A 14,507-nucleotide genomic window follows, 5' to 3' on the forward strand; every position below is an offset into this window, starting at 1 on the left:
CAGGCCTTGACCAACAACGTGTGGCCGTCGCCCCGTGCAATCACATTGGCTGATGATAATTTACACGAGCAACTGCCGCCCTTTAAGGCCACCGGCCACGGAGGGTCGGCAGTTGCCGCCACCGTTTTGTTTTCCCATTCCCGCCAATCGCAGCATCCGCCATTGCTCACCAGGTCGAGGCGTTGAGGGGTTCGGGGCGGTCGTTGTCCGTGCAGCCCCGGTTGCCATCGTCTGGTTGGTCCTGGCAGGAAATCAGACGTTCACCAGTGGCTGACACCGAGCACCAAATTCCAAAAGTGTCAGACCCACCGAGGTGGGGCGGCCACGAAGTGGGAACTCTGGGGTGGCAACCGTGGGTGTAGCCGCCTGGGTCCAGTGGCGTAGCGTGGTTGGCATGGGCCCCGGTGCAAAGGATGAAGTGGAGGCTTGCCCCTAGTCCAATGTCCCCCCCCCTTCTCTGCAACCCGGCGCCTGGGCCCCGGCGCAGTTGCACCGCCTGCACACTCGATAGCTACGCCACTGCCCCGGGGCTCAAGCGAGGATACGCATATCATAGTCCGGGGCGCTCATTTACATATCACGATTACGGGGCTTCCCTTGAGGGGGGCGGCTAGGGGTGACGGGACGGGGCGGGGGGGGGGGGTGTCGGGGAACCCCCTGTGCCCCCTCCCCCACTACGGCCCTCCTAGGTCCCCCTCAGAGGGGGCCAACCGCCCCCCCCCTCTCCCATCTAATTTTTTTCCGCGCAAAATCCGGCTCCGTGCGCCGCGCCCCGGGGTTTAACTTGGGCTTTCTTGGCTTTGCGGCTCGGCTCTCCACGTCAGGGGTGGGATGGGGGTCTATGGGGGGTCTGTGGGGGGTCTATGGGGGGTCTGTGGGGGTCTGTGGGGGCCCCGGGTTCACAATGGCCAACGCCGAGCGGGGAGAGCCGCAGCCCGCGGGCTTGAGTAGCCCACGGTCACTGCTAACCACGCTATTTATGATTTACATTCCATTTTTTCTACTTTTTAAATTATTGATGTATTTATAGACTCTTGCCGTGATTATTTATCGTTAATTTATTTTATTTACTTATTAATGCGTTTCGGGTGTAAAAAATAACAAATTGAACACGTGTATTGCGGTCACCTTTAGGCATATAAATACCATAGTGGCATTAACGATGATTGATGATGATGATGATGATATTGATGATGATATTGATGATGATGATGACGAAGATGATGATTTATGGATTGATAATTTATGTAACAATTTGACTATTTATTGACAAGTTGTTTCCACTGTGTGATTCGTTACCGGCTCTGTCCATTCACCATTGGCAAATCAGGGGGATTAAATAAATCCTCAGGAATACAATATTTTTATTTTTTTTAAAAACAGCCCATTAACATTAAGAAATATTACTTTAACACAACACGCAAGAATTCGTTCAATTCAACCACCGTCAAGCAAATATGGCATTTTTAAAACCTCGTGTGTTGTTGGCCGTCCGGGTCCTTTGCTAATTGTGCTAAAAACTAAACAAAACAACTTGAAGAATCTCACATTTGTCTAAGCGTGTAAAATGTATGGATCCACTTTGAACGTTTTAAACTCGAGGTAAACCCTCTGGCCTGGCAGCATTACCCAACAGGTTTAGAGGCTTCTGACAGCGCAAGGGACAGCTGGAGGTAAAACATCCATTGTGACACAACGTGTATCTTCAGGTAAAGCCTTCACACTGTAGGCAAGTTGCATGGTACATGTAAAGCAACTCTGCTAATCCACTGCTGGATGTTTCCTCACCGCACTGGTCATTGCAATTTGGCGAAGACTGAAGGGTTGGTGGTGGTGGGTGGGGGGTGGATTCAGATGAGAGTCGCCACTGAAGTTGGCCCTAGCCGGGGATGGAACTTAGGTCGCCCGGGTTCAGTGCAAAGGATACGTCTCACTCAAGGTGTTGTAAACTCAGACCCGCCATTGCCACATCTCAGAGGTAAACCCCTCTGCAATGACAAAGGTTGCGTCACCCACCAATGCCATCTCTCCGCGTCGAGCGGTAAACCCTCTGCTCCGACGTGGAATTTGACATCCGAGAGGTTTCTGAACTCCCCACCGGCACGGCCACAGTGAACCCCGCACCCCAAAAGCAGACGAGACCCCTCGAGAGACGGAAGGCCGCACGACTTCAAGGGAGACGCCCGATGCACTTGAGAGTCAGAACACATCGCCGATCAACAGCCTCGCGGCAAAAAGGGAAATCTAACACACGAGCTGCGTCTGCAGGTTTCAAATAAAGCCTCTGCCCTGGCAACGCCCGAGCAGCTCGTGGTCATCCCAAACAGCAACATCTCTGCACGTAAACGGATCTGCTGCTGTGGTGCACAACAACATCGTCGTGCGTGTGTCTGTCAGTCTGTGTGTGTCTGGGCCATGTGCCCACATGCCCCAGCCACCACCGCATGGCCCAGCCCACCACCGCATGGCCCAGCCCACCACCGCATGCCTAAACAGCTTTTCGGCCGGATCGAGGGGGCTAAACGGGCGCGGCACGGGCTAGAGAAGAGATGGAGTGACGTGGTACAGGAGGACGTGGAGCTGAGTGGTCTTGCCGATGACTGGTACCAGCGGTGTCAAGATCGGCCTCTGTGGAGGAGGCTCGTGAAGGACGCTACTGGGCAGTTGGAGGCAGTCGCCCTCCAACAACAACAGAGGGCGGAGATCGACGCTCACAACAACGAGCGGAGCGCCGGGTGGATGAAGCACAGCAAGTTGGCACAGTAGGGGGCACAGGTGGTGCATCAGCCAGTCATCTCGGTCATCTCAGTCAGTTGACCCGTGGCACCTGCTGGGTCTGCCCCGTGACCTGCCAGCGGGCGTTCGACACTTCACGTGGCCTCAAGGTGCACATGGCCTGGCACAAGCGTCGTGGTGACGTCACCGCCACTTAGTGGCGAATGGCGCTTGTTGTTGTGTGTCTGTGCGCGGCCTTAAAAATGGGAAAATGGCAATGGGCACCACCCTCCAAGCAGCAAGCCCAATACCAACACGCCGCCGCTCGCCACGAAGTGACGGCGATGTGAACCACGGCGCCTGTGCCAGGCCAGGTGCACTTCGAGGCAACCAGGCGAAGTGTCGAAGGCTCGCCGCTGACAGGGACCCCCCCCCCAGGCGGTGCCGAGACGAGCCCCCGAGACGAGCCCCCGAGACGAGCCCCCTCGATGGGGCTCACGCGAAGCGCGGCTGCGCGCAGCAGCCTCGGGGGGGAGGGCGACCGGAAACGGAACCGGGGGTCGTGGGGGGGTATTGGGGAGGGGGCGGGAGAAAGTGGGGGGAGGGGGGGATGAGAGTGGGTGGGAGGAGGGAGGGGGGGTTAGTGGGGGAGAGGAGAGTGGGAGGGGTTAGTGGGGGGGTTAGTGGGGGGGGATTGGGGAGGGGGCGGGAGAAAGTGGGGGGAGGGGGGGATGAGAGTGGGTGGGAGGAGGGAGGGGGGGTTAGTGGGGGAGAGGAGAGTGGGAGGGGTTAGTGGGGGGGTTAGTGGGGGGGGATTTGGGAGGGGGCGGGATAAAATGGGGGGAGGGGGGGAGAGTGGGGGGGGTTAGTGGGGCGGTTAGTGGGGGGGGTTAGTGGGGGGGGGTTAGTGGGGGGGGTTAGTGGGGGGGGGGGTTAGTGGGGGGGGGTTAGTGGGGGGGGGTTAGTGGGGGGTTCGTGTCGTGGTTAGCGCCACGCTGCGCTCCGAGCCCCGTGACCCGATTTAGATTCCCGCTCACGGCCAACACCGGTGGCGATTATCCGAGCCGGTCCTGTGCCTCCCCTAGGTCGACTCGGCCTCGAAATGAGTACCTGGTGTAGCGGTGTGCGGCAAACATCGCCACTGGGGAGACAAAGGCGGTCGGGGGTGTGGTGCTGGCCACCCACCCCCTCGTGTGCCACCATGCCGGCCTTTCGTAGGTAGCTACTCGCTCACAGCACTTGCCCCGACAGTCTGTCGAGGCTACACGGGGGGTCTTTGTGTGTGTGGGGGGTGGGAGGGGTAAGGGGGGGTTGGGGGGATTGGTAAGGGGTAGTTGGGGGGGTTAGGGGGGAGGAGTTAGGGGGAGGGGTTGGGGGGGAGGAGTTATAGGGGGGCGGGGTTATAGGGGGTGTCAGGGGGAGAGGAGTTAGGGGGGAGGGGTTAGGGGGTTGGGGGTAGAGCGGCGGTTGGGGCTCCGTCCGGTGATGAATCGATAATCGCGGGAGCCGGAGCGGGAGCTGAGGCGGCTCTCATCTCTCCTCCCCCTCCTCCTCCTCTCTCCGCTCTCATCACTCCCGCCGCCAGTCTCGGGACCCCCGTCTCCCCTCGCCTCTCCCCGGGGGGGCCCTCAGGGAGCGCTCCACAGCAGGTGACCCCCCCCCCCTTCTCGTCATTAACTCTTGTGACCCCCCCCACACCGTCCCATTCGCTCCTCTCTCCTCTGGGTTGCAGGACGTGGCGGCCCGTGGGGGTTAGAGAGGATGGGGCTTTGATGGAAAGTGGGAGCCAGGGTTTGTTGTGCACAGGGGATGTATCTGCCAGGGGTCAGGGGTTGAGTTTAAAGTTTCTACCCCGAGGCGGAGGTGCCAGAGTTAGACTCGGGGTGCGAGTTGGACTCGGGGTTTAGAGGAAAACTCAGGATTATAGTCAGGGTTCAGGCTAAACTTGAGTGTGGAGAACAGCGTCAACATGCCACACGTACCCACAAGGCAAAGACCCCCCCCCCCCCCCCCGTGTAAGGCGACGTGGGTTGTTCGGGCAAGTGTTGTTACGGTCGGAAAGGGCGCACGAAGTGTGTGGAGGCACCGCGCCTCGGCCGCGTTTGTCTCCCCCTGTGCGAACGTTTACACACCGCGCCAGATGATCGATACACGCCGCTGATTAACGCGGTTGGCCGTGAGTGGGAATCGAACTTTGCGAGGACCACTGCGCCCCCCCCACCGACCCCTGCATGTCCACACAGCGCACACAGTCCCACACAACATACAAAGATCCCCCGTGTAGCCTTAACAGACTGATGGGGCAAGTGCTGTTAGCGAGCACCTGTGAAGGCCGGAACGGCACACGAGGGGGTGGGTGGCCAACACCACGCCCGGCCGCCTTTGTCTCCCTAGTAGCGATGTTTACACACCGCGCCAAGTACTCATTTGAGGCTGAGTCGACCTAGGGGAGGTTCAGGTAATCGTCACTGGGTGTTTGCCGTGAGCGGGAATCGTACCCGGGTCGCCAGGTTCGTAGCGCAGCGCGCTAACCGACAGACACACACACAGACACACACACAGACACACAGACAGACACACAGACACACACAGACACGCAGACAGACACACACACAGACACACAGAGACACACAGACAGACACATAGACAGACACACACAGACACACAGACAGACATACACATAGACACACAGACAGACATACACACAGACAGACACACACAGACAGACACACACAGACAGACACACACACAGGCTGACACACACAGACACACACACAGACAGACACACACAGACACACACAGACACACATTGTGATCACAGCCTCCCCTGCCCTCGTCTCCTCCCCACGCCGTGCCGGTTGCCAAGACGCCCCGAGTTTAAAACAAATCAAAACCGAAAAAAAACCCTAAACCGGTTTACGCGTGAGTGAAGACTGCGGTGCAAGGAACGAAAGAGGCATCTCAGACTTGACCCAGTCCCATGAGTTGGTCGTGGGGTTGGTCCAAGGTTCGAGCCCATGACTTTGCTGCTTCTGGTTTTTGATCCTGGACTTGAGTCCAGAGATTGATTCTTGGGTCAAATGTCACGATTGACTCGCAGCTCCAATGCAGCGACCCGGCCCCAGGTTTTAACGAGGGTGTTGAGTCCCTGGCCAGGTTTGTACACCAACTCGTATCAAGGTTTCAAACAAGACACCAACTGTGTGCAAAGTAGAACGGCCGGAGTGCACATGCACAGAAACCAGAAGTGCATTGTGGTCCTGTTATATGAGGTGACCATCAAATTACGTTCGAGCAATTGTGACTGGTTGATAGCAGCAGCAGTGATGACGACGATACGGTCATGGACAACTCAGGACCTGTTTCAGCATCACGGGGACTCATCAGCGCAGTAGAGTCAGCAAATTCTGTCGTCGGGAACCGTGAATGTTGAAGGCCTTCACTTCCACTCTCTGGGGCCCATGAGCTTGGCCAATGCCACCGGTAATCGCGTCTGCAAATGACGAGAACCCCCCTCCCACCCATGACAACAGAATAATACTGCCGTGCAGGCTGGAATGTGCAGTGCATACCTACGGGCGACAGTATCTGCCCATGGATTGTGGTAATGATGCAGGCTGGAAAATATACACACGCTTCAAACAACACGCAGGCACACTGCCTTTGAGCAATGTGCATCAGCATTCCCAGAAGACGCGCAGTGTGGTCCCCTTGTCTTAGCTGACGACCAAAATACATCTGAGCAAAATGTGTACAGGTCCTGACCCCAAATCTGGCACCCAGCGGTGGGCTGTACCACTCGAGTCTGTTGTGGGGGGGGGGGGGGCTCGCCCCCACCACGTGCCCTCAACCGCTTGCACTGCCCCCCCGCCACGACCCAAGACAAGGCAACGGACCCCCCCCCCCTCTCTCCAGACTGGACCACACCGCAGGAGCCGCGGCGTACGAGGACCAAGGAGAGCAGAGGGAGCGCCCAAGCACCGAACAATGGACTCGCTCCGCCGGAGATCCCCCCTGCGTTTGTGCGACTTGGGCTCGCCCGGGCATGCCCTGGGCAGTCAGGTGAAAACGCATGGGTTTCTTGATTGAGTGCAGAAGCAGACTGCTTACTTATTTTGTTAAATTCTCCACAACAGCCCGAATGATTGTTCTGTGTTATGTAATTTATAGTTTTGAATCAGTGCCAATATCTAACAGCGATGGGCCTTGCCTATAAACATGTTGGCAGTCCACCAGCATTTGTTTGAAGCAAAGCCTGACTGCTGATGAGACACTCAGCGTCGAAGCCGGTCCGGGGTTTTGCTTGCGCTGAACCATTGCCGCTGAGATGATGATGCACTCCCACACCGAAGGCCGTGTGGCTGATGGGATGTGTTAAAAAATACTTGATATTTTGTACATGTGGAGAGAGGGATATTTGACCGAGGCATATTGTCGTCTTATGTATTTATGATAAATACATATCATAGTACAAATACATTTTTATAGGAATGTGCAGCCCTTTGTCAATCCACTCCTGCCACCAGGTCACGCGGTGGATGGCTCATGAGACCGACAATTGAAACTGGAGTTAACACAAACAGCAGTCCTAATGTCGATCCACTGCTGGATGAGGGATTCCCAGCACCGTGCAGGCCATGGGGGGTTGTTTGACCATACTTCACCGTGCTTGGTTGGTTAAGGGAATGGGTCTAGATATATCAATCGCCACTGTTGTTAACCGCAGGAATCGAAATCAGGTTTGTGGGTTAGTAGCACAGTGCCTTAACCCAGGGCTCCACCACAAAATCATCTTGATCTGGCACGATTCGTCTTGATCCAGCACGAATCCATCGCTGCGGCAAACCTCTATAGATGGGGCAAAGCCTGGTAATCCGGACAGCCTCGGCGTACCGGGACACCCTCGTCGTACCAGCGAAAAACTGTTGAAATAAATAAAAAGTAGATTTACACTTAGACAAGGATAACTGGACTACTGGAGCAATAACAATTTAGTATCGCTGCGTACTTGAAATTGGGCGGCCCGCCTTTGGCATGTCGGGAGTATAACGCGGTATTTTTGGGCGACCCATCAAAAATAAATCACGTAAGTTGCAGTTGAAACTGGCCAACGCGGAGCTCACGAATGTAACGGCGTGCAGAGTAACGCTGCCGTGGGCGCCGGCCACGTGTCCACGGCGCTCGCAGACGGCGCCAGCCTGGGGCAAGACTGCGCAGCCACCGCTCCAGAATCGGATGTTGTCGTGCGAACCAAAGTTGGCTGGTGGTTTAGTCAGACGATTCAGTTCAGTCAAAGATTTTTGATGTAGCTTGTTATGGGTTTAAAAAATATATACATATAGAAATTAGAAAGCAACAGTAAATCGAATTGCACACTCTTAATTGGGGATTGGAAATTAACTTTTTGGAGGAATCGCACGCAGCTGGGTACCCCACCTCTGAATTATCCTAGGTTCTCGGGGACAAGTTGCCATAATGATAATTATTTTTTACCCAGGAAAGTCATTGTTAGCCTGTTGAGCCAACGTTGGCTCAATGTTGGCACGTGGTATATTTTTAGCTATGGGAAGAAACTGGAGAACACGGAAGAAACCTATGCGGAACAGGGGCAGAATGAACAAACTGCACACAGTCAGGAATCAAACCCATGTCCTTCCTGCTGTGAGGCTCCAGTGTTACCACAATCATGAGATCAACAGTGATAACAATAAGACTGTCAGTGGCGCGGTTTTAAAGGGGCGCCGTTCATCCTCCGCCAGATCGGACTGGAGCCACGGCGGCCCTTCGGCTCCACTCCCACGACGCACTGCGACTATAACGTCGGCATGGGCAGGTAACGGCCGCACGCCTCACCACGCACGCGACGCGCAGAACCACACTCGGCTTGGAACGCGATGGCGAAGTGAAGGCGCCCCGCCCACAGGCGCAGCCGCCCCGGCGACACAGCGCTGGGGGCCCCCTTCACGACGGGCCCCGCCTCCGCGACGGGACCCACCTCCGCACCGGGGCTCTCCGACTCCGCTCCGTACGACACCTCGCCCGTGAGGCTCCCTCGCACCTCGCCCGCGAGGACCTTCGTGTCGGGGCCCGCCTCCTCCGCGGGCCTCCGCGACGGCCCCTCGCCCGCGAGGCCCGGCCCCCCTTCGGGGCTGAGCGAGACCCCCCCGCTCAAGGTGGCGCGGAGCTCCGCGGGGGGGTATCCCTCGAGCCCGCCGACGCTCCCCGCCGCGGAGTCGGGCCCCGTCGCGGAGGAGGGCGGCTCCGCCCTGGAGGTGTGGGCCCTGCGGGGGTCGCTGACCCAGAGCGAGCGGCGGCGGGGCCTGCTGGCGGACAGCCTACGGGAGGCTTGCGGAGCCCTCGCCGAGCAGGCGAGCCGCCTGCAGCGGCGGCAGGCCGAGCTCACGGACAGCCGCGCCACTGTGGAGGAGCTCACCGTGCGGCAGAAGGTACAGCGAGCCCATGACACTCACCACTGAGACACTCACCACTGTGACGCTCACCACTAAGACACTCACCACTGAGACACTCACCACTGAGACACTCACCAGGGACACACAGGCTCCGCTGGGACACTCATTGAGGGGGTCACCAGGGTCACGTGGGTGCCAGCGGGCACGCGCCAGGGGTGGTAGGAGCAGTCGCGTCGTGTGGTTGGCATGGGCCCTGAGCAACAAGTGAATCGGCGCCCCCCCCCCCCCATTCAGTCAGTTTCCTGCCGCTTCATAGCCCGGTGCTGGCCGAGCGCTGGGCGGCGCCGCCGCCGCGTGTGGTTGTGGCTCTGAGCGTGACGGCACAAGTGGCCTTCCGTCCCCTGCGCTTGCAGTACCTGGAGAGCAGCATCGCGGCGCTGGAGAGGGAGCGCAAGCAGCTGGGCGCGGGTGCCGGCACGCACCAGCGAGTCCTACAGGAGAGGTGAGGCCCGCGCGGGTCGCTCCCCTTCTTCCCCACTACTACTACCGCGGTGACGCTTCCCGTGAATTTCGATGGTTGATTCCTCCGCCCGCGTTGAGGACTCGGTCTACAAGCCACGGCGTTCAACCACAACACGGCAAATTACAACATTCTCACCGACTCACTAACGCACCCACCCACCACACCGCAGGTCACCTCACTTCTCTTTCTGCTTCCTCCCTCGCACTGCTGGAATCCCCTCTCCCATCATCGTCTCTCTCCCTCCAAGCTCTTACAAGAATATCCTTGCTCAATTCATGAAACGCATTACACTCTCATCGATCAAACCTTTGACAGTGCTGTTTGTTGCTGGTCGCTTTGTGTTTTGGATATTTTGGTCTGCGCTCGGCAAACTGTGCGAAAACAACTCTTTCGGTAAAGTCGCGTAGAAATAAAATAAAATAAATAATATAATAGAATACGACGTTTCCATTGCAACACAAGCAACCGTCATCAGGTGTGAATTAATGAGAAAACAAATCTAGTAAACTTAGAAGTGTAATGCAATGCATCACAGAGAGTCGGTTAACACGACAGTTAACACTTTACATGGTTGATTACGTTCTTCCAAAGATTGCTAAATTTGAAGTTAAGTGTGAGTTGTGTGGAAATATTCCCCGTAGAGGTGGTTCCAACTTGTTTTGAAGCTTTCGTGACTGCAGGAATTACTCTATCGTTTGTCAAGTTCCAATTTCTCTCCTCCGGCCACTCTCATTGACATGCTAATTTCTCTGCCTCCCCCCCCCCTCTATATAATGCCCCGTCACAGAGTCGTTGCTTCTCTGAGTGTCTCTGCGTGTCTCTCTCTCTGTGTGTCTCTGCGTGTGTCTCTCTGTGTGTGTCTCTCTCTCTGTGTGTGTTTCTATCTGCTTGTGTATCTCTCTATGTGTCTCCGTGTCTGTGTTTTTTCTCTCTCAAATTTAGCAATCTTTGGAAGAACGTAATCAACCAGGTAAAGTGTTAATTGTCGTGTTAGCCGACTCTCTGTGTTGCATTGCATTACATTTCTAAGTTTACTAGGTTTGCTTTCTCATTAACTCATACCTGATGATGGTTGCTTGTGTTGCAATCGGAACGTCGTATTCTATTATTTCTTTTCTTTTCTCTCTACGTGACTTTACCGAAAGAACCAAAGAGTAATTCCTGCAGTCACGAAAGCTTCGAATCGAGTTTGTGCTAAAACAAATAAAAACTAACAACCCCTCACTCGAGCGTTCGCCACGCACTCCTCTGGGCATCGTCAGCAACCGAAGTGAGGAATCTCACTCCCGGTCTCATGAAGATGCCCGCAGCAGCGCGTGGCAAACGCTTGAAGAAAGAAAGTGAAGTTAATAGGCGCTCGCCGACAACCCCAGGGTGCGGCGCCTGGAGGAGCAGATATCGGACGCGCGGTCGTCGTTGGACGAGGTTGCCACGGAGACGAGGCGGCGGCGCTCGCTGGAGAGGGTGCGTCTCGACGCGCAGGCGCTGGCGCGGGCCCGCACGGTACGGGGGACACGCGCACGCACACGGGGACATACACGCTCGGGTGTGCACACGCACAGATCCACACCTGTATGGGATGGCACGCACACTTGGGCGTGCACACGCACAGATCCACACCTGTATGGGATGGCACACGCGCTCGGGTGTGCACACGCACAGATCCACACCTGTATGGGATGGCACGCACACTCGGGCGTGCACACGCACAGATCCACACCTGTATGGGATGGCACACGCGCTCGGGTGTGCACACGCACAGATCCACACCTGTATGGGATGGCACGCACACTCGGGCGTGCACACGCACAGATCCACACCTGTATGGGATGGCACACGCGCTCGGGTGTGCACACGCACAGATCCACACCTATATGGGATGGCACACGCGCTCGGGTGTGCACACGCACAGATCCACACCTGTATGGGATGGCACGCACACTCGGGCGTGCACACGCACAGATCCACACCTGTATGGGATGGTACACGCGCTCGGGTGTGCACACGCACAGATCCACACCTGTATGGGATGGCACGCACACTCGGGCGTGCACACGCACAGATCCACACCTGTATGGGATGGCACACGCGCTCGGGTGTGCACACGCACAGATCCACACCTATATGGGATGGCACACGCGCTCGGGTGTGCACACGCACAGATCCACACCTGTATGGGATGGCACGCACACTCGGGCGTGCACACGCACAGATCCACACCTGTATGGGATGGCACACGCGCTCGGGTGTGCACACGCACAGATCCACACCTGTATTGGATGGCACACGCGCTCGGGTGTGCACACGCACAGATCCACACCTGGATGAGATGGCACACGCGCTCGGGTGTGCACACGCACAGATCCACACCTGTATGGGATGGCACACGCGCTCGGGTGTGCACACGCACAGATCCACACCTGTATGGGATGGCACACGCGCTCGGGTGTGCACACGCACAGATCCACACCTGTATGGGATGGCACACGCGCTCGGGTGTGCACACGCACAGATCCACACCTGGATGGGATGGCACACGCGCTCGGGCGTGCACACGCACAGATCCACACCTGGATGGGATGGCACACGCGCTCGGGTGTGCACACGCACAGATCCACACCTGTATGGGATGGCACACGCGCTCGGGTGTGCACACGCACAGATCCACACCTGTATGGGATGGCACACGCGCTCGGGTGTGCACACGAACAGATCCACACCTGGATGAGATGGCACACGCGCTCGGGTGTGCACACGCACAGATCCACACCTGTATGGGATGGCACACGCGCTCGGGCGTGCACACGCACAGATCCACACCTGTATGGGATGGCACGCACGGGCGCGCAAGGGCACGCGCGCTCGGACGACCACACCGCCTCCTCGTGTTCCGTGCGCGGCCCGACAGCCTGTGCTGGCTACGGGGGGGGGGGACCTTCGCCTCTGAGTTGAGTGTTCGCTGGGCCACCCCGTGCCGCAGGGCCCCTGGCCGGGCGCCAGCCCCTCCCGCTGCTCCGTCGGCCCCCTGCTAAGCGCCAGCGGAGCCGTCACCCCGCTCGGCTGCCCCCACGGCTGCTCCAGCGCCGGCGTGGCGAGCCCCCCTCACCTGGCGAGCCCTGCTCACCTGGCGAGCCCCCCTCACCTGGCGAGCGGGCTGGCGAGCGGGCGACTGGCGGAGGACGCGTGGGTGAGGAGGACTCTGATGACGCAGCTGGACGAGCTCAAGGGCGAGCGGCAAACGTCGGCGCGGGTGAGGGCTCCGCCGTGTGTCAGTGAGTGTCTCTCCGTGTGCGCGTGGGGAGCGGAGGTGCACCGGTTAGCGTGCTGCGCTACGAGCCCAGACGAGTTCGATTTCAACACCGGTGATGATTATCTGAACCGTTACCTGGGCCTCCCCCTAGGTCGATTCCGCCTCAAATGAGTAATTGGGGTGAGGTGTGAACATCGGGCGTGATGTTGGCTACACCACCCCTGCAGGCCTTCATAGGGGCTCGCGAAACTGCACTTACCCCAACAGTCTGTCCAGGCTATACGGGGATCGTCGTTTTTTATGTTACGCATGCATGTGTGTGTCCCTGCGTCTCGGTGTATCTCCACGCATAACGTTTATTCATGTTTAGTTGCAAATATATGCATATGTAGCGTCGTTTATGCAAAGAGCATCTCTCACAATCGCCGACGAACCACAGACGAGCTGGAATTCAGCAACCAGACAATGAGCCGGCGCTATCAACACATTTCCCAAGCTCTGCGATCCTCTATATATTAAGATGTTTTCAGCCAATTGTGCGTGCAAGGGGGGCAACACTTAATCCCACAAAGAAGGGGCAGGTGCACCGCCTTCAGGCGAGCCAGGGTTGGCCACCTGCTCCACGCCCACTTGCCTTCGCCATCTCTCGTGGTTTCGCGTCCCGTCGCTGCACACAAGCTGATCTCGCCGCTCCTTCTCCGTGGCGGACGTGTCCCCTCCGGCGTGTCTTGAGCGGTGCACCTAGCCTGGCACAAAACGCGTTGTCCCCCACCACGCAGGAGAAGGAGCAGCTGTCGTCGCGAGTTCGCACGCTGGAGGAGGCGTCCGCAGGGCTGCAGACGCGGGTTGGGGCGGCCGAGGGAGAGAGGGACCGACTGAAGCAGGTGTGGGGTGCCCGCTCAACCACTCGCTCGACCGCTCAGTCGCTCGCTCAACCGCTCACTCAACCGCTCAACCACTCGCTCAATCGCTCAGTCGCTCGCTCAACCGCTCACTCAACCGCTCGCTCAACCACTCAACCGCTCGCTCGATCGCTCACTCAACCGCTCACTCGACCGCTCAGTCGCTCGCTCAACCGCTCACTCAACCGCTCGCTCGACCGCTCAGTTGCTCGCGCAACCGCTCGCTCAACCACTTACTCAACCGCTCGCTCAACCGCTCACTCAACCGCTCAACCACTCGCTCGACCGCTCAGTCGCTCGCTCAACTGCTCACTCAACCGCTCGCTCAACCACTCAACCGCTCGCTCGACCGCTCACTCAACCGCTCACTCGACCGCTCAGTCGCTCGCTCAACCGCTCACTCAACCGCTCGCTCGACCGCTCAGTTGCTCGCGCAACCGCTCACTCAACCACTTACTCAACCGCTCGCTCGACCGCTCCCTCAACCGCTCGCTTTACCGCTCACTTAACTGTTCGCTAGCTCAACTGCTCGCTCGCTTCCCCCCTCGACCACCCACTTACCGACCGCACCCCTCTTGGGCTCCACTCTCGTCCAATCGGCGGTTGTTCCTCCGCTCGTCCACGCCACCATCCTCGCTTCTGCGCTGTCCTCGTGTCCGTGCTAATCCGGCGCTGCTGCTGCTGTGCCCCCGCCCGCCCCCCCCATT

General features: G+C 57.9%; 1 protein-coding gene across 1 annotated transcript in view; it reads left to right on the forward strand.

Annotated features, from left to right (window-relative positions):
• Nucleotides 1-4,187: 4,187 nt before the first annotated feature.
• Nucleotides 4,188-14,507, forward strand: part of LOC144722140 (uncharacterized) — a 28,518-nt gene continuing 18,198 nt past the window's right edge. The window contains exons 1-8 of the mRNA XM_078600313.1: nucleotides 4,188-4,364; nucleotides 6,631-6,777; nucleotides 8,475-8,548; nucleotides 8,639-9,161; nucleotides 9,539-9,627; nucleotides 11,022-11,151; nucleotides 12,629-12,898; nucleotides 13,678-13,782. Of these exons, the coding sequence (XP_078456439.1) occupies nucleotides 6,703-6,777; nucleotides 8,475-8,548; nucleotides 8,639-9,161; nucleotides 9,539-9,627; nucleotides 11,022-11,151; nucleotides 12,629-12,898; nucleotides 13,678-13,782 (1,266 nt within the window). The 5' untranslated portion in view covers nucleotides 4,188-4,364; nucleotides 6,631-6,702. The remainder of the gene's footprint in view (nucleotides 4,365-6,630; nucleotides 6,778-8,474; nucleotides 8,549-8,638; nucleotides 9,162-9,538; nucleotides 9,628-11,021; nucleotides 11,152-12,628; nucleotides 12,899-13,677; nucleotides 13,783-14,507) is intronic.

The sequence above is a fragment of the Lampetra planeri genome, chromosome 13 (assembly GCF_965212315.1).
Source record: "Lampetra planeri chromosome 13, kcLamPlan1.2.h2, whole genome shotgun sequence".
Lineage (NCBI taxonomy): Eukaryota > Metazoa > Chordata > Hyperoartia > Petromyzontiformes > Petromyzontidae > Lampetra > Lampetra planeri.